Consider the following 27,334-nt stretch of genomic DNA (forward strand, 5'->3'; position numbering starts at 1 on the left):
GGAACCGGCTTCCAGGGGAAGTGGTGCAGGCTCCTAGCCTGGGGATTTTTAAAAGGAAGTTAGATGAGCACCTTGCCGGGGTCATCTGACCCGGTGCTCTTTCCTGCCAAGGCAGGGGGTCGGACTTGATGATCTACCTAGGTCCCTTCCGACTCTAGCTACTATGAAACTATAGCCTGGTTTTGTAGGTGCTAATTGACATCTTTCTTCTAAAATTAGCCTTTCACATTTGGGATGCTTGTCTTAAGCAGGAAACAGTTTTTCTACACAGAATAAAAGAGTGGGCTGTTGTAAGATGGCTGTTACTTCTTTTCACAATATCTGCTGCCTGGGAGAGGGGCAGAGTCCAGCGGGGCAGATCCAGCAGGGCTTCAGTGGTGCAGTCATACTCTGCTTTGATTCCTGCTTCTCCTAAGGTTTAAAACCAGCTGTCCCAACAGTGGTGGCATATCTATTTAGACAGCACTGAAGGAATTAGTTGACTGAGTGGATCATCATAATCTACCTGATTCCTGCTAATCGCTCTTTACTCCACAGATGTTAACAACCCTCTCTCTCTTTTAATAGTCCCCATGTTCTGCTAATCAAGCTATCCTTTCTTTGGCAATGTTGCTGTTTGTTAGCTACTTCTGGTCCCTCTTTTTCTATTCCAGAGCCATGTAGACTACTTTTAGCTCTTTTCAAAATTCTAGATCCATGAAGTCCAGTCTTCAGCAGCAGCTAGTTTCAGCTTAAAATAGTATTCTGAATAGGAAAGGGCTCTGTATCTGCTCTGTGCAGCCGTAACTTTGCAAAACTTTTTTTTGATCCATTCTGCCTACCCAAAACCCAGTTGCATGTCTTATTTGAGGGTGTGGAATGGGGAAAATAAAATATATTAATTTTATACGGAAAAAAATGTGGACAAGTTAAATTTTATGTTTGTGTTTCCTTGGACTTTTGGATGAATTTTAGGGAAGTCTATAATATCATTTGGGATATTAAGAAGAGGTTACATGACAAAGATGGGAAATGTTTGCTCAATATAGGCATTTAGGAAAATCGAAAATCACCTCTTTTCCCAAAGCCCGGGTTATGATAGGCCCAGAGTAGTGTCCATAGGACAGTAGGAAAGCCTATAGTTTTTATGATGTGTTCAGCATATTGCAGGACATGGTGATAATTACTTACTTGTAGACTAAGACTGTGATACTGTCCTAGGGCTTGATCTTGCTATTGGTTTCAGTGACTTCAGTAGGAGTTTGACTGGATTGTACTTAACTGAACTGGACTGTATTTAGTCTCTGAAATGGACTAGCTCAGTTTTCCTTTACTTGGGCATTTCAATCATGTGCTTAATATTTTCTTTCTTTTATAGGTCACTGGGGACGATGTATAGGTGACTGTGGGTCTGGTGGTATTCGGAGTCGTGCAGTGTGGTGTGTCCATGTAGAAGGTTGGACAACCCATCATTCAAACTGCGAACAAAGGGACAAACCTGAAAACCAGAGAAGTTGCTTTAAAGTCTGTGAATGGCACCTTGAGCTCTTTGAGTGGGAAGTTTCAGAATGGAATATTTGTGTGCTTGTTCCTTTTGCTCATGGCGAAGTCAAACCAAGGACTTCAGATTGTGTGACTGCACAGCATGGGCTACAGCACAGAAGTGTACATTGTATTCAGAAACTGAACAGAACTATAGTTGCCAATGAAATATGTGAATATTTTACACCACAACCACCTACAGAACAAGCCTGTCTAATACCCTGTCCCCGGGACTGTGTCGTATCAGACTTCTCAGACTGGTCTGGGTGCAACAAGGATTGTGTAAAGAGTTTACAACACAGAACGCGTTCAGTTCTCTCTCCACCTCTCTACGGTGGTTCCCAATGTCCAAATCTTACGGAATCAAGGATGTGCAACGTTTCTGCCTCTTGCTCTCTTGGGGAAGAAGAATATACCTATAGTCTTATGGTTGGACCTTGGAGTAAGTGTAGACTGTCTCACCCTAAAGAAGTTAGTTTGATTGGAAGAACCATGCTGGACTTCAGTTCAGATTCTGCAGAGCGAAGCTCGTTCAGACTGCAAGTTTATAAACCCCACCATCATTCCAAGCCGTGGGATGTAGAGCTAGGTTATCAGACTAGGCAGGTTAGGTGTATAAGGAGTGATGGGAAAAATGCAATGTTGAGGTAAGGGTATCTTTACATTTACTTTTTTTTTTTTTTTTTTTCCTATCAAAAACAGATTTGCATGTAGATAGCTGGTAAAATATGAAGTTCCTGGTAACACAACAGCACTTACGTGTTTGAGTTATAATTCCAAATTTTAACATGCTTTTCTTATGGTCATGTTTAATTTTATTTCTCTTTCTTGTAGAGGGAAAAGGGAATTAGCTGAATATTTTGCATGCTTCTACAATTTGTGACTACTTATCTGCATTTTATGTTTTTAACGTGTCTCCTTTATAAGGTCTCAACCAATTTTTGTTTTGGCATTACAGAAAATGGAAGCTTATATCACTTTCTTTGTTTGTTAACAATGCCACTTTATTTTTTGCTATGAACAAATCTTTTTCAATATTGTATTGCTTTTGTTAGATTGGACATACCAAGCTCTACATCGGACTGAACCCCTTGTAGTCTCACTGACCACGGAGAGTCCTTTTTAGAATTTGGTTCATTAAATATATTAAGAAAACAATTTTTTTAGCAAAGTTGCTTGAGCTAATGAGAAATTAATGGTACTACGATTTTATTTTTATTGAAGAAAACTTATTGGCTTTCTCATGCATGTGAAATCTTTGGTGATGCCAATGGTAGGTATGTAGGTGTATGGCAGAGAATAAGCTTATTTTTCTTTTCTTTCATTTTCTATTGACTTATCTTTCCATTTATGATGCCTAATCATTTCTTTTAGTTCATGCAGTATGGATTCCTATAATTTCACAGTCAAGGTTATAATACTCTACAGCAAGTAATGGAAAGATTTATTTTCCATGTTTCTCATGTTTAAATATAAAATGTCTTAGCACAACCATTTGACTTCAGATTGAAAAATATTTTTCAATAACATTAGAAGTTCTTAAAAATCTGGTTCCTGAATTTCTCAGAACTTGATGCATTTGTCAGTAATCTATAGTTCCTGGCACATACTCAAATTCAAATTGGAAAGATAAGGGTTTATTTTATGTCCAGTGCTTTGTTACTATTAATGTTGCTGGCAGGTTTGCACAGGTACTGAGGTGAAAATATGTCCTCTAGACTTTTCTTTACTGTCTTCTATTATATCTGCAGCAAAGTACAGATATGTCTATTGATTTGAAAAAGATGTAGAGTCTCCAAACTATTCTGCAGTTCCTGACATTGCTACTGTGTTGCCTGATTCTATAGAACCCAATTCTGACTCTGATTTTATTTCCATTCAACTTCCTTGACTTTAACAGAGTTCATTCTTATTTATTTCACTGTAAGCAAGATTGGAATCAGGGGCATGGACACTCGCATACAGTTGTCAACTGACTTCCTGACATCTGTATCACACTCTCAATCACAAACTACACATACAGAATTCTGACTTCAAATACACCAGTGTGGGTGTCGCTGAGATCCCCTTGGCAGACTCCCATCAGGAAAGGCAAGGCTGTTCTCAATATTACATCCCCTCATGCTGATTCCATTGTGGAGGAGAGGTGCAGATTCAATATATGGTTGACGCTTCTTAGAGTCCCCGTTGGAAAAGGCTGTTCAAGAGATACTCTTGAAACAGCAAGGGGCTCCTAGTTCTGGTCATGTCACCTCCTTGTCCATTTTCTCTTTTTTGACCGTGATAACCCATTTGGAGGTGAAGCTTAACTACTTCAACCTCCTAGGGCATTTTCCCACTGGGGCTGTGCTAAGCTTTATGGTAGCAGATGCTGAATCTAGTCCATAATTTACTCTTACCATCTTCATAAAATGAGCTGCTTTATTGATTTGGAAAGGGGCTAAGGGTTTTGTTGTTTTATAGTGCTCAGTTTGTCACCCACTTGATTGCAAGATACTTTTTTACCCTGTTGCCACTGGTAATTCTATAATTGAAGCTAGAAAATTAAATCCCAAGTACATGGCATATCTGATACTAGGGTAAAATGTCATCACTACTAAATGCCCCTGACAAACTCTCCCTTAATAAAACGTGGTTCATTAATGTCTAACTCATTTTATTGTGCAACATATTTTGCTGTCTTTCTTTTGAAGAATGGGCCGGATCTTGCAGATGTCACTTTACAATAGTGATGATATTTTGGATGCTGATGAAGAAGAGAAAACAGATTTGCATAACCCTGAAGCAGACTTTGGCAGGCAGCCAAAAGTCTGCTGTAAAACTGGAATGAAAAAGTGTGCTGATTCTTTTCTGTGGCCAAGTTTTCTTGTTTAGGCACCGTGTTGAATAGGCACTGATGAGATGCATCTTACCTATGGGGAAAACTGAGGCAAGTGAAGAAAGTATCGCAAGAAGTCTGAACTGAAATCTCTCAGCATTGCTTAATTATTATGATAAATATCCTAAGAATCTCACCACACTTGTTAGTCCCACTGCTGTCTAATTATTAAAGAAAAATGCCAGGTAATGCAAGCACTCAGCCATCTTCCAATTAACATTTGAGGAAAGTAAATACCTGTTGGTCTAATCACAATTTTTAGAAAGTTGCAGGCCATATAACTCTGCACTGTTAACTCGGGGTGTCTTCCCCATTATCAGAGTGCTGCATCTCAGGGGCAGGCAAAATGCAGCCCACAGGCCACATGCAGCCCGGCAGGCCATTCTATCCAGCCAATGGGGACCCTAAAAAATTTAGAAAATGAATATTTATCTGCCCCTCGCTGCCTGTCATGCAGCCCTTAATGGCTTGCCAAAACTCAGTAAGCGGCCCTCTGCCCAAAATAATTGCCCACCCCTGCTGTGTCAGGTATTGCTTAGGTTGATGCACAGTTCTCACTGAGAAGATTTACATGAGTAATGCTTGCACCACCAAACCATATTTTTTTCAAAGATGTCTTGGGTATAAATAAAATAATATCTTGAATAATCACAATGAATTGAAAAAAAAAAAGTATTCTGAAATAGAAAAGAATCTCTTTTTGCTTAAAACTGTATTTCAAGAATAAGGTCATGAAAGTGGTTTTGAGCACTCTAAAGGTGAAAAGGGTCAATTCTTGCAGATGCAGGATTAGTGGTGAGAATTTTTGCTTAATTAATAAGCTTATTGTTCTTGTTTATTAATAGTCTTTTTGAAGTGGCTGACAGTGTTATGAAACTTACTTGCCTGAACTCAGATTCATTTTCTCATTGATTACTGATAATTAACATAACTAAAGCCAGTCAAAAGAAATCTCTCTTATAAAGCATTGTTAAGAGAACATTGTTTTCATTTAAATAATTGGCCCTGCAGGGATTTGTGAAACTTATATCCACAAGTGCAAAAGCAAAATTAATTTGCATTGTAAAAAGAAAAACCCTAAGTTAGATTATTTCCAAAGGTGTTTAGGTGGCTGAAAGAATATATACACCTTGACTTATTGCAATGCATGCTTTTCTTAGGAGTTGTGAATGGCCGAAACAAATATGCCGAGTTAAATTGAGGGAAATACCACATTTCAAACTGATCCACTCTGTTTTATATATCTTGTATATCACAAAGTGAGCAGAAACTAAACCTTGCTAATCATCCAATTATTTCATTCAGGCTCTTGTTTTGCTTCCACTGGGTGTGAGAGAGAGAAGACCTGGAAAAGGTTATTGGGGATCAGATGATGCCTGGCACGTTCTTTCTTGACTTTCTTTTTTCCGTGTTTTAACTAAGTGCAGTTGTTTAATCTGCCCATATTCAGATTGAAATAGGAGCAGTAAGAATAGAGCTGGGTGGGAATTTTTCACTGACACATTTTTTAGTCAGGAAGTACTAGTTTGTCAAAATCAGAAAAGGTTCAAGGGAAAAAGTTGGTTTGTTGCATTTTCCATTTTGAAATAAAAGCACTGTGTTGTTTTTTCTTTTTTAAAGAAAAGTTCATTGGTTTTGGTTCAAAACAGTTCTAGTGTAGAAATATAGGCAAATTTGTGTGTGGGGGGGTCATTCCTTTGGAATCGGAAAACAGTTTTGCAGCTCTAATTATGAAAACAACGTGCTGCATTCTTCTATTTCAGGGTATTTTCAGATTATTTCCATCCTGTTTCATATTCAAAATGTGTGCCTGTATGTCTGTGTTTAAACACAAATCTGAATAATTCAGCAAGAATATGTATGCTGAGTGTCCTGACTGCCAGACTAGGAAGGCATTTTTGCTCGCTGTCTATTAGGCATTTAAAACCCCCCCAGCTGCATTGGGAGGGGTTGCAGGAATGCCCACACAGAATGAGATGTGAATGATGTGGATTCAAGTCCCTCTGGAAGAGTTGGGCTGTGAACTTCAGTCTCCACAAGTCCCTTCACAAATGAGGTGAAACACAAGGTACCTTTTTGGTATTGCACTTCAGCAAGAATTGTTTTACTATTATTTTTTTTTAAATTTGGTCTGAACCAATTTTTTTCCTGGGTTTTTTTGATGTTTCAGGGCTGACCTGGAAAATCAAGTACTCAGTCAACCCTAGCTATCAATGCATAACTAGGCGGAATAAATAGAACTGTGTCCATTTTTAATTTAGTTAACAGATTCATCGCTTGTACTGTAGTGACAGTGAACATTTTTGGAGATTGCTTTGGTTAGACAACAAAGCTTATGTGCAGTCAGATGCCTGAGTGAAATGAGATTGGAATTTAAAACAATATTTATCTTTGACCAGTGAAATTACATGTTTAGTTTATAGACTCAAATCAATGTACTTTAATGGTAATGTTTTGCATATTTAGGTGTATTCATATTAGTTTGCCTTACATGCATCTGTAATGCACAACTGTAACACACAAAACCATGTCTGGGCTCTACTCAAGAGGGAAGAGTGTGTTTATGTTTTGGGGTTCTTTTGTATTCCAACTGTTTTGACTTCAGGCCTATGAACTTGTATATACCAACCATTTAGATTCAAATTTTAGCAGGTTATTTCATATAGTTATCTTCTAGAAAACATTCATCTGAGCAGCTGAAAAACTAAGTGGAAGTTGTCAGCTCTACTTTTCATTTACTCTGTAATGAAGAGATTGGCTGTCCTGTGGGCCTTCTATGAAAGGACCAGTGGACACATATACCAAGGAAAGAAATGTGCATATAAGGTCCTGTACATACCAGACATCACTTGTGGTTTTAGCCTTAATAATCTGCTGGGAGGTGTTGTATACTACTATACTAGGTAAGGGCCTATGTATGCATTCATTTATAGGCTTTTTGTTCGCTGAGTGAGAATTTAGGCTAGCAATATTAAGATATAAAAGATAACCCCTTTCAAGGGTTCTCCATGGCAGTTGGGCATGGTTGATTTACTTAATTCATTAGTGACTGAACTAGTTTTAATCTTGGTGACAGCAATGAAATATTAAAAAAAAAAATGGAATGGGAACATGTGGCTGTATCTAAAAGCAAATTTCAGCTGACTCTTTAAAACATTGGGATCAGAAGTCCTCCTCTTAGTCATGTTGACATGTCAACTTCAATTTCTTAGTATAATCAGCCTGGCCAGTAACTTATTTTCATTAACTTCTTACCTTAGGATAACATTTTTCTTTAACAATTTGGCACAGATACACTATAATACAATTGTCCCTATAATGGTGTAGATGAAGCTGTAAAAGGAAATTAATGTTGTGCTTCATGTGACTTAATTTATCTTCAAATTACAGTCAGGAAGATTAAAGATTTTAAGATGGCTATAAATTTGTGAACTTTGAGTATACAGCATTTTGTACCTGTGTAAGGAACTTCATACAAACAGGAAGTTATTCCTATAAAGGAAGAACACATAGTTTTTTATGAGTTTAAAACAGAATAATTTCTTTTTAGAGATATTTCATAGTTTCCTTCCTTTGGAAGGATAAAACTGTTTATATACATGAAGTACTATAAGTCCTTTGAGAACAAAGTTGTTGGAGGCTCTATGCAGAAAGTCTTTATTTATTGGCATTTTATGGGCCTCTTGACTAATAAAGAAACATTATAAGGAGAAAATACAGAAAATAGAACATGAAAATTTTAGTGTTGAATTATTACAGTTTAAAAAAATCCTGTAGGGTTTATTTGGTAGATCCATTTGTCCAATTTCTCTAATTATTATATATATATATATAATAACATTTCAGACTACTGAGATTAGGACAGTACTTGTTTTCTACTTCATAAAGCAAATCTAACTAGTTACTCTGTAATTAATGTTGTGCACAGTGGAGTCCCAGGAATTACATGGATCCTCTCTCATAGATTGCAAGCTTAATGTAGTAGAGAGGCCTATGTGCTGCCAATGATCCTGAGAGTAATGCTGTCTGGAGTTGTATATTCCTCATATGGTCATTCATGGTTACAAGGTCATGGGCAAGGTTTCTAGACTAATAGTAATCCAAAAATAAAAAGTCCTTAATGACACAGCAGGCAGATGAAGAAAGACTACCTCACAATGGCTGCAGAGGCAGATGAAGGCAGTGGCAGAATAGAAAACTTGGTTGTCTAGGTTTTTCCATTGGATTATGGTTTCCTTCCTGTGAAGTCTTGCATGGTTGCTGATGTGCAATGGCATTCCCACATTACAAGAAGACGCATGCAGGTGTCTTTAATAGCCAAATTATAAGGCAGTGGGATGGTGGCAATGGGAGCAGGTGGTACTGATTACCAGAAGTCCATTGTTATGAATCTGCATAGAGGTGATGATTGCATAGTGGTCATTTTGTACTTGGAACTAAGACAGGCACACAATTTGGCAGCTGCAGCCAGGACTAACCAGGCCTATTTAGGATTGCCTCTGAGTACCCCATATGGAGAGGGTGATAGAAAAGGTGGTTTAAATATAATTCATGTAATTTACCTGACTGGAAAAACATGTCCAGTGGGATCACTGTATCCATGGTCCAAATCAAGTAATGACATTTGCGACTTGAAACCTCTGTACCCTGATGGATAATCCTAACAATTGATGCTCTGATTAGCCCAGCAGGGAATTGATAACAGTGTTTATCACGCAATTAAGAAAACAACAGAGGGACATTACCGGCTACTTGTTGATTCTACCTGTTGATTCAGCAGGGACCATAGCCAGCATGTGGTCTGCTAGCTAATACACAGACACCTCTCAGCAAGGCAGAGGGGAATTCCTGCTTAGCAGGGAGTGGTAATGATGATGGGGGAAACTATAGCCAGGAAGCAGAGAGGAGGAGCTAGCCCTGCTGCAGAGCAGAGAGCCCTGCCTAGCCCAGGAAGCATGCTGGGATGCTGGGAGTGTCTGGTTTATCTTAAGCCAGCAAGAGGCCTGAAACAGACATTGCATAAACTGTCTTGAGCCAAATCAGTTAAGTCTGTTACTACATTCAACCAGGTTTATTTCAAACCAGTTTCAGGCATTCTCAAATTGGTTTATGTGCACTGAACATCTGTTCTGTTACAGGTTTAAACCAGTTTCTGATCACTTAAACCAGTGTATGTGTAATGCCTGTCCCTAGACAGAGTGGGTAGAGACTTTGCATAATGAAATAGGAGACTTGGAAAGAAAGTTAACTCAAAATTCTCCTGAGCAGGTGTTCAGAATATGATCTCATCAGCATGAACTCCTTATTCTGGCAAAGCAACAGTGGAAGACATAATGGATGCATCCCCTCTCAAAATATTGGCACCCGATTGACCTCATCAGTGTGTGATGACATCCAGGACTGTCATGACATCCATATTGCCAGAGCAGACGACTGCTGTCATAACCATTTGCATCTTCCCAAAATGGCAAAAAAACCCAAACAAACAACCCCCCCAAAAGATTCAGTATTAAATGCTTGAAAGACCCTGCTAAAAGCAATCATTTCCAGCAGTGCCTCAGTGAGAAATACTCTGACTTCCATGATGATCTTGATACCGTTGATCACTGGGAGAACTTCAAGAAAGGAATTCATGAGGCAGGTACAAAATCTCTAGACTTCTCCACAAAGAAACATCAGGACTGGTTCAGTGAGAATAGTAGCTAAATTTAAGCTCTCAGTGAGAGAAAAAAGAACCTTCAAACCTTGGCAGAATGACATGAACTCCAGAACAGAAACAATGTGTTTATCACCTCATTAAAGCTGAAACCTCAAGGACGATATGAGTGAAAAAGAAGTGGTAGGAGGACAAATCAAAAGAAATTCAAAAGTTTGCGAGCAGCTACATGTGTAGTTATTTCTTTTCAGTGCCGTCACATTAGGTTGCGGTAGCCCGGTCTGAAGTTTGAAGTGGTGATCACAGTCAGGAGAAGCAAGCATAATCAGGAAACCAATGCCTCCATAGCTGTTCTTCACTATGCTCACAATTGTATTGTGTGTGCCCACTCAACTGATGAGGCTCCAGGTTGCTTCTGTGAAATTTATTAAATGCTTGGACTTGCTGTTAACGGCACAAAAACTGCAGTACTTTACCAACCTACCCCAAAACAGCCTCCATATATTACAATTAGAGGACAATCATTGGAGAATGTTGAATGGTTTCTCTACTGTGGTAGCTACTTTTCCCAATAAACTTAACATAGACAATAATATTTAGCAGTTGTTAAATTTAACAGTGTAATGTGTCTCCAAAATTGTGTCTTTGATGATCATGATATTAGGATCCAAACTAAGCTCCTTATAAACCTGGCTGTTGTGACATCTATCCTGTTGTATGATTGTGAAATTTGGATGACATATTGGAAAAATGTCAAAGCCTTGGAATGCTGTCATCAGTGATGTCTTCAGAAAATCTTCCATATCAACTGGAAAGAAAGAAGAACAAATGCCACCACTTTGGCTCTAAAAAAATACCACCAGCATTGAAGCCATATTTGTATTTCACTAGGTTTGTTGGACTGGATATGTCACAAGTATGCCTCACAACTGGCTCCTGAAACAGATCCTGTACTTCCAACTCACTGATGGTCATCACTCTAGAGGTGGGCAACAGAAAAGATACAGGGACATGTTGAAGCGGAATCTGAAGAAATGAGATTTTAATGTCAGTACTTGAAAGTTTCAAGCACTGAATTACCCCCGCTGGTTCCATGATGTGTATGACAAGATATCAGATACTTTGAGCAACTTCTTCTCACTATGGAGGTGGATAGATGAGAGAAAAGGAAACAACTGTGTCCCTGACATTACCAGGACTCATTCCTTCCTCCTGGAACTATCTGCCATACCTGTAGTTCAACATATGCATCTTGGATTAGCCTCCTTCTTCATTTCTGGACTCACCAATGACTGCCCTATTTACTGGAATACTCTCCTCATATTGAGGGACTGCTGCTGCCAACAGTATGATTATTTTCCACTGTACATAATTAAATTCTGGGATAATTTATACCACTGGGGTAGGGTTTAATTTCATAATAAGAGGGGTTATGAACAGGTATTTCACTTCAATGAACCTGAATTCCAATATTTTTTATGTAAAAACATTATGTAAGAGTTTTGTTATGTTTTGTTAAGTTTCAGGGCACATCAGAAAAGTATCCCACTTGATTTATCTTTTTTTTCCCATTCAGGCTTTTCCCTGATTTTATAGATGAAGAAACTGAGAAAGGGAAGAGTTTAGATAAGCTTTTCTAATTTGGAAATATGGCGCACAAAGCTGTATTTAGTAAATAAATTGATCCAACTTCAAATAATCAGAACATTTATTTTTACTTTGACAGGAGCTGGGTGAATCCTTCATTTTTAATCATGCTGAGTGCATCTACATGTACATTAATGTGCTTTAGTTAATGTGCATTAAATCTAGTACCTCCAGGCACTTTTACATGTGCTCTGGGAGAGGCAGGGGGGAGCAGCACTTTAATTAGAGCAGCTCTGAGAGCCGCTCGCTCTAATTAAAGCACTGTTGTGTCTCGTATATCAGTGTCCCTGCACTAAAAAATGGTGGTGGGGCACTTGAATTAAAGCTCGTTAGATGAGTTTTAGTTCAAGCACCTCACCCCATGATTAAAAATGGTGGGAAAGTGCCATGCTCCAGCAGCCTTGATTGATCGAGACTGCTTCAATGCACTGGAATTCCAGTGTGTCGGAGCAGCCTCCGTGCTCGTATATAGGCAACCTTCATTGTGAGGTACTAGGAAAGTGTTCATTAGGGTATCTTTATGTGAATTAACTAAAGAGTATGTGGTGCCTGTAGTGTGTTGGGAGGCTGCTCTGATGCACTGTAATTATAGTGCATCAGAGGAGACTTGATTAATTTAGTCTGCTGGAACATGGTTACCGTGCTCCAGCAGCCTCCCGTGTCTCGTGCGTCAGTGCCTCCACGCTTCAAAATGGCAGCAGGGGCACTGTAACTAAAGCTTGTCAAATGAGCTTTAGTTCAAGTGCTCCTGCTGTTTCGTAGATTACAGGTAACTTTCTGGGTAGGCTACTGATAAAAGAAGCAGAAACAGGTCTACAGCCTGACCTTTTATTTGCTTGCACCTTAAAACATAAGAACAAACATTTATCCTAAAGTCTATCAGCACAACATAGATTTTCACCTATCCCGACTGGGGAGACTCGAGAGGAGGGAGGAGGGTGGCACACAGATTGGCAGCAGGTCTTCTTGAATTTGCAAAGTTCTCCAAATTTCCCCCCAGCCTATGCCCAATATTTATAGATGGCTGGTTTTAATATTCTAATAAATGGCCTCTGTTTTGTTTTATTTAAATGTCTTTGTTTCACTGAAACCTTTGGTATTGGACTGAACCATATCTTTTGTGAACTTGGAAAGTGTCAGTTATTTGGGATTTATATCCTTGGGAAAGAGGGAGGGTTTCTTATCTCCTTTCCTTCCCCATTTTGGAATGCAGTTTGTTTCTTCTTTACCTTATTTTATGGCCTTTCTGACAGGTTGTTTTTGTTTTTACAAATTATCTAAGCATTTTAACAAGAACATATCTGTTATAGCAAAATAACATCTGATACATTTGGTTACATCAATCACTACTACTACTATTTTAAGATAAAGCTATGATATAGAGTATATGGATTATTCAAAATATGGGCTTCTCTTTTCTCCTTTTAGGCCTTGTGCTTTGTTTAGTTGTGTTTGATGGTTTCCTTTACTTGCTAACCAAGTTAGTTGTCACATGTATAAAAGTTCACACTATGGCCACTCAGAAACAAGCTTTGGGCCTTCTGCTTAGCCTAGGCCTTTTGAAAATGGCCAAGGCTGGCAACAGTGCCGCTATTTTGAAGTGCAGGAACACTGATACATGAGCTGCTGCGATGCTTTAGTTAGAGCAGCTCCTGGAGCTGCATGCATGGCAAGACGGGGGCGAGCAGGCTGCCTTTGTGGCAGGCACTATTGTAGAAGGGCTTTCCCCATGGTGTGCGGCCTGGGGGTCCGTAGCTTGCAGGGTGTGTGACCCCTCTCTGCCCAGGAGCTGGGCAGCCCTCGACTAGACTATCAAGATGAAACACTGGATTTGAACGTTTACCTTAAGCTCTTACTTTAATAGGACTAGAGAGTGGGCAGGAGGTAAGGGGAGAAGGAAGAAAAGATGAAGAAGGGGGAGTGAAGAACTCTTCAGAGAATGAGGAAAGCGTGGGAGGAAAAATAAACAGTTACACTCCTGTGTACCAGCTTTGCATTAAGGGAGAATTCTGTCCGTAGAGCTTAGCAGAGGTTTGCTTTCAGCTAGAAAAGTATTCGATGCATGAATCATGCTTTGTCGCCAGTGGAGGAAATATGGTTTTATATTAAGAGCAAGAAAGTTTTTCAAACGTTAAAAAAAAAAAAAAAAAAAACGAAAAAAAGAAAGTATATGTTGCCATATTATTCAAGCATCACACAGTACTTGTTCCTTGCAGACTGGGAGAGGTAGGGATGGAAAGTTTGGAGCTAGTGATTCACAAAATTCTGTGAACTCCGATCCTCCACATCTGACTCTTCATGGGGAACTGGCCCCCCCAAAGGAACACATGGGAAGAAAATAGGTTCTCTCTTAAGATGGAGCCAGCACCTAAATAAGGAGCCTTCTGCTCTGCTCATGGAGCCAGCCCTTTTTACCCATTTTTCTGTTTTTTCTATTCTGCCCCTCATTTTGTGACCTGGTCCACAGAAGCATCACCATCTTTATATTCAAATCCTTCCTTGAGATCTGCTTTTAAAAGAGGCAAATTACATATGTTAACATTCTCCAACAAACATTGCAGAATAACTGTATTTTCTTGTTAGTATTTGCTTGCAGTTTAGAATGCATGACATTGTTGGGTGCTGTACTAGGAGGCTGTTCTGTCCTAAACGAGGAGTTGTCATCTTAAAACTATTGCTGTAATTTGGTCTTTCATTTTGAATCCTTCCCTGGATTATCCATAGTTTCTCCTAGGCTGATGCCTGTTAGATTAGATCAATAGTGTAACTGGGTGGGGGGGCGGTGAGCAAGGCACCATCCCTAGACACTAATTTAGGCGGGGCACCAGAATGGCAGCCACTGAGGTGCTCATACTGCCGTAGGTGTGGCTGTCTTCTGGGTGTGTGTCAAGGCAGCAGCTACCTGTGCCAAAGCTGCAGTGGCCCCCAAGTGAGGAGGTCAGCACACAACACCTCCCTTCCCCTCCCTGACCTACGGTGCCAGCATTTTGGGTTATGCCTCTGTGCTAGATTGCCAGCTGGTTGTCCGAGGAAGGGGCTGTCTTTTGTATGCTGTCAGTCACGCAGCACATTTAGGTTACTTTGGAAGAAATAATAATAATTAATAACTAAATGATGTTTATACTAGTTTTAAAAGAGTTCAGCTTTTTTTCAAATAGCCCTGAATTTAAAAAAAAGTGTCCTGACATATTTTCTCAACAGCAGATTAATAATTAAGAGTGATTCAATAACTGTTCCTGTGACACCAGCATTGGATTTCCCACCTTTAAATGCTAGCATATTTGCTCTTAGTGGGTGATTAAAACCATGATTCTCACTGATAGGAACTGGAAAGGAAAACTAAAAAGAAAAAGGTAAGATTATAAATAGCTTCCATGATTTATTTGTAATACTGCTATGGCATTTATGAGTCTGAGCAAAAGCCTACCTTGTGATCTCTTTTCCCAGGTGACTTCCCGGTGACCCTGGTTTCCCTTCCTGGCTCTATCCTTTCCCCCTCTCTTCTCTTTTGGTGACTCTGAAGTCTTGGCATCCTCTCTTATTACCTCTCCTAACTTCCCATAAGTCTAATACTCCAAGGTATTTGAGGACTAGGAAGGATACTTCTATTCTGGAGATTTTTGTGGTTCTCTGGCTGAACTGTGGTCAAGCAGCAGCTGAGACATTAAAGTGGTAACGCGGGAGAGTTTGCTTTCTGTGAGTTGTTTTGAGCCTGTACTAAATGTCAATTAGGCAGCAAAGAAAAGAAAATTGGTGAGGTGGCTGATCCACACACATGCCTCTGACCAATGCTGGGATGCAGGCACAGGGAGAGAAAGTGGTATTTGGCCGTTACATTATCTGCTTCAATGAATCAAGCTTGTGTGTTTTTAAGAAACTGCTTGATTGTTGTACTTTGCGGCTAGTTTTGTATGAATCCATGAGACTTTTGTACTGTTGATTATGGCAACATTGAGGTTTAAGCTGCCTTTAAGGCCTGTTTTACAGGTATCATGCACCTTCTGTTGTGACTTGCACTGTGCGCAGAGTGAGTGAGGATTTTGTACTGATATAGCATGTAAACAACTACACAGGGAGCAGGGAGTGGAGAATCAAACCCACAGAACTGAGACTGCAGCTGCCAACCTCCAGAAGCTTTTGCCTTAGTGGGTCTATGGTTTTGGAAACATGCTATGCCATTTAATATAGTGGATTTTTATATAGTATGTGCCAAGAGAAGGCAAAAAACAAGAGTTGCTGCTCTCAGAATCAATATGTTGTTCCAATCCTTGGTGTGATTGCAGAGGCAGAGGATTAAAAAAAAATCCTGATTTATTTTCATGTTTGATCCTCAAGGTGTTTGAGTTCCCTCCGGTCTCTCAACGAATTGCTTAACAGGAACTGTTCAGCACCTGAAACAGCTCAGCTTTGGGGCAAAGAGCGATGAGGCAAGCTGTTTAAAAGGATAGCTGTTCTGCAGGGTACTCTCTGTGGTGTGCTGTATTACAGTCATTTGTGAACCACTAACCTAATCCTGTTCATAAGAGAAGTGCAGAATGTGTCAGACATGTGCTGTGTTTCCTATCTGTCCTAATGTAGAGCATGAGCTGGATGTGGTATATTCAAATGAGTTTATCAGACAAAATCTAAACGTTAAGACTATGCCTGATTCACTGAGATACTGCACTTGCTGCTTTTCTTGCCTACACCAGTTTTGCATTAATGCAGATCCATTCATTTAATTGGGATTTCTCTGGATTTACACTGGTGTGAGAGAGATCGGGACCGGGCCCCAAGGTAATGCTGGGATTTTATTGTTGAAAAGAAAAATCTAACTGCAAACAGAAATTCCTTAGCTTCTTTTACTGCTTTCTCATCACAGCCTTTGTATGCAAGAAGCCATCCCCTTGACCTTTCAGTCCTGTGTCATCCCTAAAGACTGTGAAATGTCTGACTGGTCTGCATGGAGCACCTGCTCGAAGACTTGTCACTCAGGGGATCTCTCACCCGGATTCCGAAGCAGACGCAGGCGTATAAAGCACGTTGCGGTGGGCGCGGGGAAGGAGTGTCCTGAGCTAGAAGAGAAGGAGGCCTGCAACATACAAGGAAAAAAGTTTCTGCCGCCTTGTCCCAGGTATAGTATATACTTTGATCAACACTGGGAGCCCTCAGCTGGGATGCCAACCCAGTTTATAGATTTACCGGGGTAAATGAAAGTCAAAATTATTCTGTTTTCCCATTGTTTTTAGCCAGTAGTTTAAGATTGCTTTAATAAAATTATGCATAAATCTCTGGAACCGATTCTTGTGTTCCAAAAGGGAATCCTCAGACTGCTGTGTCCCAGGCCCTATTTTAATTGCAGAAAGCAGAATAGCTCCTTCTTGGGAGCTGTCACTTATGGTTAGGTAGCAGCAGGAATGAGGGGGGCAGTACCTTAGACTGTGCAGGTGACATTGGTGAACACGGACCCTCCTAAACGGCATGGAGATTGGGGCAGGGATCCATGGCTGTGGGCAGTTATTTGGGGCCCAAGGGGGGCTGACAGCAGTACCATTCAGTAAAGGCACATTAGAGAACATTTTTCTCTCCCCCCCCCCGAAATGACTCCCTTGTGTGCACATGGGAGCAGTAGGAGGCAACAACCTCCACTGCCTAACTAAACTACTTCTAGGCTTCTCTTGCAGAGAAGCACCTTGTCCCTACTCTCCCTGTGCTGGTTGTTGCAGCCCTGGGATCTCTGATGGGAGTGGGGTTTCATTTCCATTCCATTCGCCTCTCTGACTGGGATGCAGCTTTGGATCTCTGCTCTGTTGTGATTCCCCACAAGTTTGGTCAAATTACTGTGGAGGGGCCTGGTCTGCTTTTGGAAGATGTTAAAATGCCTGATATTTCTCCATTTGACAAGGTCTGGGACTGGGTAGCCTCCAGATATCTGAAATTCTTTACCTATGTAGACAAATCTCAGTGGAAGGACTGTAAGTTTAAAAGGGAGCTTATTTCCATGGCCACAATACAGCCTCTGTATTATTGCCAAGACCCCTTAAACAAATCCACAAGCTGATATGCTCCTGGGAAAGAGAAACCTGTGCAAGCATCATTAAGGTATGAATTTCTTCAAAATCAACTAGTCACTGATCATCTTTATGCACCCTGCTAGCAGGAGGACAGGGGAGAATTTAAAAAAAAAAATCTTTTCCTTGATTAGATCTTACAAAAAGCTCTTGTGTACTGATTTTTTCCCCCATCCAAATGCATGTCAATTTCAAAGACAAAAGAACGAGAGGTTGCCTTGCTGATTTTATTCGTTGCGTACACTGTGTTGTTTCAGTTGACTCCTGATTGAAATACACCAACCGCTGGTTAATGAGGAAATGAATAGACGTGTGCCTGGAGCTTAGTTTCCTATCCCTATTTTTCCCCCCCTGTATTGAATTGGTGCTTGAGTTGGCCATTTATGCCACTGCTCTGTATAAGGCAAGGTATAGAGCAAGGGCACTCTAGGAAAAGCACAAGATTGTGCTCTGCCCATTCCAGTCTCTAATAAATCTCCCACAGTGCTACTTGCTTAGCTCCATCAATTAAGATGGATAAAATTGTTTTGTTTGTTTTCTTACTTCATAGGTTCATAGTTGTTAGGGGCTGGAAAAGACCTTACACATCATGAGGTCCAGCCCCCTTGCACTTGGGCAGGAAAGACTGCTGGGCTTAGATGACCCCAGCAAGGTGGGTGTCAAGACACTTTTTGAAGATCGCCAGGGTGGGTGACAGTACCACCTCTGGGGGCAGCCTGTTCTCAACCCTCAGCACTTGACTTGTAAAGAAGTTTATCTGTATGTGCCGTCTGAAGCGATCTTCAGTCAGTTTGTGCCCATTGTTTCTTGTCCTCTCCTGGCAGGCCTTGGTGAACAGATGCTCCCCCGGGCCCTGATGTACACCCTTAATATACTTATAGGCTGCCACCAAGTCCCCTCGGAGTCTTCTCTTCTCCGGGCTGAACAGTCCCAAGTCTTTCAGCCTTTTCCTCTATCACCTGCTCTCTAGGCCTCTAATCACGTGTCCTTTGGACTCTCTCATTATCATTAGGTGTATTCCCTCACCACATTACAGGTTATAGTACAGCAGGTGCTTAGGGTAGGGTATATTCTTTCCCCATCCTACCCCTTGTTTTCCTAGCTCTTGTGTTCCAGGGAGCAGAAGAACTGACATTGCTAGTAGCCCCTTGAGCAAGGAGCCCTTGTGCATTAGGGCAAGACCTGCTTGGGATCGAGCACAGGATACTTACAGTTAAGTTTCAGGATAGCCAGTGGGTCAAGATTACTGCACACAATCTATGATGAATAGGTAGATGTCACAGGGAGGTGGTAATACCCAATATTTATTATTTTAAGAAACTTGTGATAGGCTTTTGGTTTATACCTTCCTTTTGCTTCCTCCACTGCAAAGCTATGTGCTGCATGTTAGAAAATCTAACCAACTGAGAAGGAAAACTGTTATGCAATGTACTGTGTATACAAGCAGACGTGATTCTTTTAGGATCAGAATTAAATGGTGTAGGAGAATGGGTTTTGAAAGATCTGAATATAGGCCCTACATGCTTCTGTAGCAGTCAGTACAGGGTGTTATAACACTACATTACAATCAGTGGCATATTGATATAATGATTGTATCCTTATAAACATTCATGGACATTCTCAAATGAGGAAAAGTAAAATTTGGCAGCATGTGAATCTTTCGTGTTCTCTCTCAATCACATAACATGGCAAAATTCCCCATGGTATAATACCAGTGATTTCTGACGTTAAGAATAGAATGTTCTATTTATTTGAGGAGAGTGCCACCTTATTCATTTTATCATTAGTATAATATTGAGACAGAAAAAATATACAGCATTTTTCCTTACAGCATCTGCCTCAGCATTGCATTCTTCAGGTGAGGATTCATTTCTATCCTTTCTTTCCTTCCTTTCCAGAAAGAGGATTAGTTCGAGAAGGTTCAAAATTGGTTCCATTTGTAAGGGGTAAACACACACCTTCTATTATCATCTGAATTTTAGTTATTGCTATTGGTCCTAAAAATTATATAATAGTATTTTACCTTTATTGTCCTAATTTCTAGAAAGCATCTGTTCTATCAGATTTTGGTTTCATGAACTTTAAGGTAACTGCTGTTATTTGGCTCTACCATTTACCTTCCTTTCCTTTATCATGTCCTTGTGGCAAGGTATTTAGCAGAATTTGCAGATTTCTTTGGAATCTGACAGGCCATGCCATGAGCACTTCTTCTGTGGCCTTGAGCTTGCGACCTCTGGGCTGACGATTGTGTAGTATCCATGACACACCAGCTTCTCTGGTCATTTTCCTAAGGAAATGGCATAATGCTTCTTAGGATCATAGGGCTGGAAGCAACCTCACCTGGTCTTCTAGTCCAGCCTCCAGCTCAAGACAGGATTATCCCTGACTTAACCGTTCCAGCAAAGTGTCTGTCCAACCTACTCATGAAAATTTCCAGGGTTGGAGATTCTCTAGTTAGCCAGTTTCAATGCTTGACCATAGTAAGAAATGTCCTTGTAGTCACCAACTGAAGCTTCCCTTGCTGTAGCCTGAGGCTATTGCTACTAACCCTTTACCCTACAGCAGTGTGAAATAGTGTGTCTCCATCCTTTCTATATTTTACCCTATATTTACCTTTATTTGAAGACTGTTATCAAATCCCCTCTCAGTCTTCTCTTCTCCAGACTAAATAACCTCACCTTTTTCAGCCTTTCCTCATAAGTGATGCACCCTAAGCCTTGAATCATTTTTTGTGCTCTCTGTTGGACTCTTCAGTTTGTTCACACACTTCTTGATGTGTTGGGCTCAGATTAGACACAGGTCGAGCCTCAGCAGTGCTGAATAGACCTCACCAGAGCAAATGAATCACTTCCTTTGATTTGTAAGTGGTGGTCCAGTTTCTACAACCCAGTATGCTTGTTTTTCCAACAAGAACACACTGTTGGCTTATATTCAGCTTATGGTCTACTGTAACCCCTCAATCCTTCTCTGTACTGCTGCAGCCTAGCTTAGGCTCATTTCCCAGTCTGTAGTTGTGTATGCAATTATTCCATCTGAAGTGCAGCACTTTACACATGTCCTTGGTGAATTTAATCTGGTTAATTGCAGACCGTGTTTTCAGTTTATCCAGGGCATTCTGGATCCTAGGCCTATCTTCCAGAGTGTCTGCAGTTTCACACAGCTTGGTGTCATTCACAAATTTGCTAAGCATTCACTCAGTCCCAATGTCCAAATCATTAATGAATATGTTAAACAATCACCAAACTCAGTTCAGACCCCTGGGGTCCTCACTCTTCCCAACAGGGCATTGAACCATTGAGATCTACTCACTGAATATGTTGATCCAAACAGTTATGCATTCATATTACAGTACTTTTTCTGGTTTCTATTTCCTTAGCTTGTTAATGAAAATGTTGTGAGACAGTGTTAGAACCTTGCTAAAGTCAAGGTATATCATGTTCACGCCTCTCCCCATGTTCATAGTTCCTATTACCTTATCACAGAAGGAAATCAGGTTGGTCAGGCATGACTTGCTCTTGATGAATCCATGCTGACTGTTCCTGACCACCTTGTTCTCCTCTAGGAACGTCACAGTAGATTCCTTGTAGACCTGCTCCATGAGCCTTCCAGGTATCAAGATCAGACTTACTGGTGTGTAATTCTCCAGATCCTCCTTCTTCCCTTTCTTAAAAAGGGCACTCAGTTTGCTCTTTTGTAATGATCTGGGACCTTATCTGACCTTCATGAGCTCTTCCAGTGGCTCTCAGATTGCCTCAGGCAATTCCTTCAATGCCATAGGGCAGTGGTTTTCAACCATTTTTCATTTGTGGGCCTCTAACATTTTTTTAGTAAAGTTGTGGACCCCTTTGGAAATTCTGAATGGTGGTACGAACCCCTTTGAATTGTGAATGTGGGTATTTGCATACTTTTGATTGATCTTTGTAATCTTTTGTGGACCCCTTAGACATAGTCTGCGCATACCCAGGGTTCCACAGACCACAGGTTGAAAAGCACTGCCCTAGGGTGTATCTCATCCAGGCCTGCCAGCTTGAAAGCCTGTAGCTTCACTAAGTAATCCCTAACCCATTGCTGTAGGCTGTGTCTTCTCTGTCTTTACTGACAACTGGCCTCATAATCTCGTAGCTTCTCCTATGTGTAAAGACTGAGGTACAAAAGCATTTTCAGCCTTCTCTATCATCTGTAATTAGGCTGCTTTCCACGTTCTCTAATGCAGTGGTCTCCAAACTTTTTTGATTGTGCACCCCTATCAGTAAAAAATTTTTGAGCCTGCGCCCCCAGTATATACGTTGCAATACACTGAAAACGAATGAATGAGTGAGGGTGCCATTGGCAACCGCTCCATGTTGTGGAATTCCCACTCTTCCCTCAGGATACCTCGTGTGCCATGTGGGACACGTGGCCGTCTGACACATGGACACCAGTGTCAATTCGTATGTTAAATATTAGGAAAGCTTAATTTCTTTCTTATTCTTTTAGATAAAAAATAAATATAAATAGAAGTTCTAATATTTTCTTCCTGCACCCCATGGATCATCTTGTGCACCTCACTTTGGAGACCACTGCTCTAATGGTCATATGGTTTCTTTGGTCTTTCTCTGAATTTTGACATCCTCATAGAATTCCTTTTTTTATTAACATTTATGTCCCTTCCAATTGCCTCTCAAATCATACTTTGGCCTTACTAATTTTCTCCTTGCATGTCTGTGTAATATTCTTACACTCTTTGCTAATAATATGACCAGGTTTCCACTTTCTTAGGATTCTTTTTTGAGTTTCAACTTGTTGAAGAGATTTCTGTCTAGCCATCTGGCTTCCTGTTGCACTTCCCATTCTTCTGTTGCATTGGGATATGACTGATTATGAGCTGGATACAGTGAAGGAGAGCATTAACCAAGAGGAAAGCCAGTCACTAGAGTTGTTTTGGGGATCATTACCTCATGAAGCCAACTGCCTGAAGAGGAAAGAACAGCAGAGGAAAATGTAACTGGAAATATGTGTTTTGGGGGCTGTAACCTCTGCCTTATTCTTTATGCCCAGAGAAGGAGGGAGTTGCAGAGAGCTACTGCTTGAGCTAGTTTGATTGCGTTCAGTGGTGGGCAATGTCACAATAATATTTCTTGGTGCAGAAAAGCATGGAGGAAAGAAGCCTATTTGCTCCAAATAGCCACTTCTTAAGTTTTTACCTTCTTTCGAGAACAGGGGTGTTAAACATGTGGCCTGTGGGCCGCTGGATGGACTCCATGCACTGGCCCCCACCCCACAGACCACATTCAGCATGAAGGCTGGACCGGGCACTCTGCATTGTATGTAGTACAGGGGGCTGGCACGGGGCTGCCAGCTCCAGTGCCATGTGCAGTGCTAGGTCCAGCCCCATGCACTGCCTGCACCATGTGCCGGCCCTGGGGCTCCCAGCATACAGCCCCTGGGGTCAGCATGGGGCATTTGCTGCTGCTGGCACGCAGGTTGGACCCAGCGTTGCAAATGGCATATAGGGTCCAGGGCATGGGCTGCATGTGGTACGACCCTTCTGTGATACCTGCAGTGCCAAGTACAGCCCAGCACCCACACTGTGCCATCCCTGGGTGCTGCCAGGGAGTTGGTCTGGTTTAGCCCACAGACTGGCCCAGCAACTCTCATCTAGCCTGCAGAGTTTGGGCCAGATGAGTTTGACACCCTGGCTTTAGAGAAAGTGTATATTAAGTAATAGGTCCCTAGATTCCACACAGATACATGGTAACTAATGATAAAGTTGCTAAAGTATGAAGAGCTTCTCACTTTACAGTTACAATTACAGTTTACAATGACTTCCTAAATCAGTAGTTTAAAAAAATACAAGGAGGAGAGTATGAATTGTATAAAATATTGGTTTGTACTTTCTATTTGGCTTTTGACTGTTCATGCCTTAGGATTTACCAACATGCCTAGCAATTTTAAAGAATTGATTCTTCTTTTATTTATATTGGGGTAAATCAGGAGTAATTCTCTAAAAAATCAAATGGTGCTACCCTTAGGTAATGTGGCCAGTTGAATCCTTGATTGTATGGAGCTGTCAGAGACTTGCATGATCAGTGACCAAGAAATATGGAGTACCACTCTGGTAGCATGGAAGGCAGACATTAATTTAAATTTGCAATAGGATCTGAGGAATTTTATCCTAGATCCCCAAAATCATACATTTTGCCATGCTAGACATTCAAGATCTGACATAGTAGGATGTACGGTTTTTGGGATCTGGGATAAAATTCTTCAGATCTGATCACGTGCCTGGACCTTTAAAGCCACCTTCTGCTTTCTGTTCCCTGATGTTGGGCAGTACAGTGCAGCTTTAAGGGTTCCAGGAGCTAGTGGGCTCCTGTGCACCGGCAAGTTTAAAGTGCTGTACAGCCTGGCATGGGGCTGCATGGCTCAGCTTTTACAAGCCACAAGTTAAAATTAAAGTGTAATGCAAGTTTGGAACATCTTTGTGGCTGTTTTGCCTTTTTATCACATGATAAATTGATTGAACATTTGCCATGTTATAGTTTATTGCATGACTAACACAGTAACTATGTAATAAATGTAATGCCTGCTTCTCCGTGTACTATATAGGTAAGTATTACCTTTTCTGGGATGAATTATGGTCTCTCTCTGTATAGGAGCTTCATGCTCATATAGAGGATGATATGTTTGTTGCTCTGAAACTCTTGTGAAAAAGCTGTACATATTAAAATTTAAAATGTCAATACTAGTGAGAATGTAACACCTTCAGGCAGCCATAGCATGTGTATACATTGCACTCTGTTCCTATCCAGGTTTCCTAGATTTGACAGGCCTCTGAGCATCCACATTGCAGAGCAGCTTATGACCCATACTCAGCCATGCTGAAATGGCATTTACTTGAACTTAGCTCTTGGATTCCTGAGAGTGTATCCCAGAGCTCCTAGGCCACTGACAGACATGCAGTTGAAGGCACCATGGGATCTGATCCACAGTCTTAAGAGTCACACCTCCTGCCTTGTCACACATGCATAAAAGAAGGACTGAGAATCAGATCTCAATCACTCCCTATTGCTGGTGCAGGAGACGTCTGGGATCATTGTATAGGGATAGCCCAGTACCACGCTGGGTGTCCAGTGTGCCTGTCTGGAGCACCGGTCAGCTGATCCCAGGTGTGGACGCACATTGGAACCCTTTGCTCTGGTGTGCTTCTGAGACTGGGAGTGCTAGTCAGTCCTGGCAGCACGCTAGCCATATGTTTAATTTAAGGCATTATGGGGACCTTACATATTTTATATACTAATTTTGTGTGTTATTCCCTGTTTTAATGGACCATTAATTGCTTGAATGTGTGGTTGGGTTACCACTTAAGACATGACTAAGTGGTTCATTTGGATGCTTGCACACACCTGCTGATGCACAGTATATATATATTTTTTATACTAGATGATAACTGTGATATGTCATTTGTTTCTGGTATAGCTGACTTGTCAATGATAATGAGAGGGTATGTATTTAAAGCAACTAATGCCTATGAGCAGAATTTGTCTTTCAAACACTTCTAACTATTTAGGTCATGTCCAACTGACATAAGCAAATTTGTCAAATTGATATGGTTTTTTTTTTTATATTTTGAAATTTGGCTATTGATAAGCAGGTACTAACTATAGCACCTGGTAATGTTTCATTAAATATTGCTCTGTGCCATTGTGGCACAATATACATTTACTTGTCTAATTCTAGTGGGTGTTTATAAGCCTTGCGGGCTGCTGAGTTTAGTTGTCTTTGAACTCAAGTTTAGTAAGGTTGTATAATTTTAAATGTTGATGGCCTGATTTTAAGAGATGCCAGATTCCCATAGGTCACACTGAGGGGGAGAAACAGGTGCTCTCACCCTTAAAAATTAGTCCAAGGAGGCCTAATTTTCACATGTAGGTACCTAAGTTAGGTATCAGAGGGTGTGTCTACATGTGCATTAGATAGGGGAGCAGTTTACTTGTGAGTAAACTACACTTGAGTAAATGCTCCCAGGTAGGCATCTACACATGTAGGAAGCAGGAGCGGTTTGCTGTTTATGGCAGCAAACAGCTCTTGCTTCCTGGGACCTTGCAGTGGGCGCCCCTGCCACCACCAGGGGTTGCTAGCCCAGGGTTTGGCAGGGAGCACCCGGCCAGGACACAGCTGTCTTCTGGCCAAGGCTGGGACATTGCTCCCTGCCCCCAGGGGCTGCCTGCTGCTGCAGCAGGGACAATGTTGCCCGGCCCCAGCAGGAGGCAGCTTTCGGCCCTAGCTGCCTGATGGGGAAGGGGACTTGGTAAGAGCAGCAGGGGAGCGGGAGGTCCTAGCTCCCTGCCCCAATCTGCTGGTAGGACAGCTAGTGGGCCTGCTAGTAGGCCTAACCTACCCCTGCAGCTCTTTCCAAGCCCTGCTCCTTGATTGTCTGATTGGGGCACAGGGCTCGAACCTGCCCCTAACTGGGACAGTTCCCAGCCTCTGCTCCACGACTGCATGATAGGGGCCTGCTCAGCTCCATAATTGTGGACCTGGATGGGGAATAGGCCTGGGAGCTTGTTCCCCACTCAGTTCTGTGAGCACAGAGCTGGGTGGGGCATAGGCTGGGGAGAATCTCCCAGTGCTGGCCTCACGAGTGCAGAGCTGGCACTGGGAGATATCTCAACTGCTCCCCCCACCCCCAATCTTGATGGCAAAGTGGGGGCTAGTAGATAGGTATATCCTAGCTCCTGCTCTCAGATCATGATCTCATAGTTTCATAGTTGGTAAGGTCAGAAAGGACCTGAGCAGATCATCAAGTCTGACCCCCTGCCATGGGCAGGAAAGAATGCTGGGGTCAAATGACCCTGTCAAGGTGTCTGTCTAGCCTCCTTTTGAAGACCCCCAAGGTAGAAGCGAGCACCACTTCCTTTGGAAGTTGTTTCCAGTTCCTAGCTGCCCTGACTGTGAAGTAGTACCTCCTGATATCTAGCCTGAATCTACTCTCCGTCAACTTATGGCCGTTATTCCTTGTTACTGCCAATAGTGCTTGGGGGAACAGGGACTCTCCCATTGCCTGCTTGTCTCCCTTGGCCAGTTTATAGATGGCCACCAGATCCCCTCTCAGCCTTCTCTTCTGGAGGCTGAACAGATTCAGGTCTCGTAGTGTCTCCTCGTAGGGCCTGCCCTGCTGCTCCCTGATCATACGAATGGCCCTCCTCTGGACCCTCTCCATGTTGTCCACATCCCTCCTGAAATGCGGTGCCCAGAACTGGACACAGTACTCCAGCTGCGGCCTAACAAATGTCATGTAAAGGGGGAAGATCACCTCCTTGGACCTGCTTGAGATTCATCTGTGGATGCATGACAAGGTGCAGTTAGCCTTCCTGACTGCGTCCCCATCTTGGTTTCATAGTTTCTAGGGTCGGAAGGGACCTGAGCAGATCATCTAGTCTGACCCCCTGCCGTGGCAGGAAAGAATACTGGGGTCAAACGACCCCAGCAAGATGTGCATCCAACCTCCTCTTAAACACCCCCAGGGTAGAAGCCTGCACCACTTCTCTTGGAAGTTGGTTCCAGACCCTAGCCGCCCTGACCGTGAAGTAGCGCCTCCTG

General features: G+C 41.6%; 1 protein-coding gene across 1 annotated transcript in view; it reads left to right on the forward strand.

Annotated features, from left to right (window-relative positions):
- Positions 1 to 27,334, forward strand: part of THSD7B (thrombospondin type 1 domain containing 7B) — a 549,335-nt gene that overhangs the window by 111,722 nt on the left and 410,279 nt on the right. Inside the window, exons 2-3 of the mRNA XM_019554526.1 lie at positions 1,358 to 2,168; positions 16,564 to 16,815. Coding sequence (XP_019410071.1) covers positions 1,358 to 2,168; positions 16,564 to 16,815 — 1,063 coding nt within the window. The remainder of the gene's footprint in view (positions 1 to 1,357; positions 2,169 to 16,563; positions 16,816 to 27,334) is intronic.

Source organism: Crocodylus porosus, unplaced genomic scaffold (assembly GCF_001723895.1).
Source record: "Crocodylus porosus isolate Cpor-Errol unplaced genomic scaffold, CroPor_comp1, whole genome shotgun sequence".
Lineage (NCBI taxonomy): Eukaryota > Metazoa > Chordata > Crocodylia > Crocodylidae > Crocodylus > Crocodylus porosus.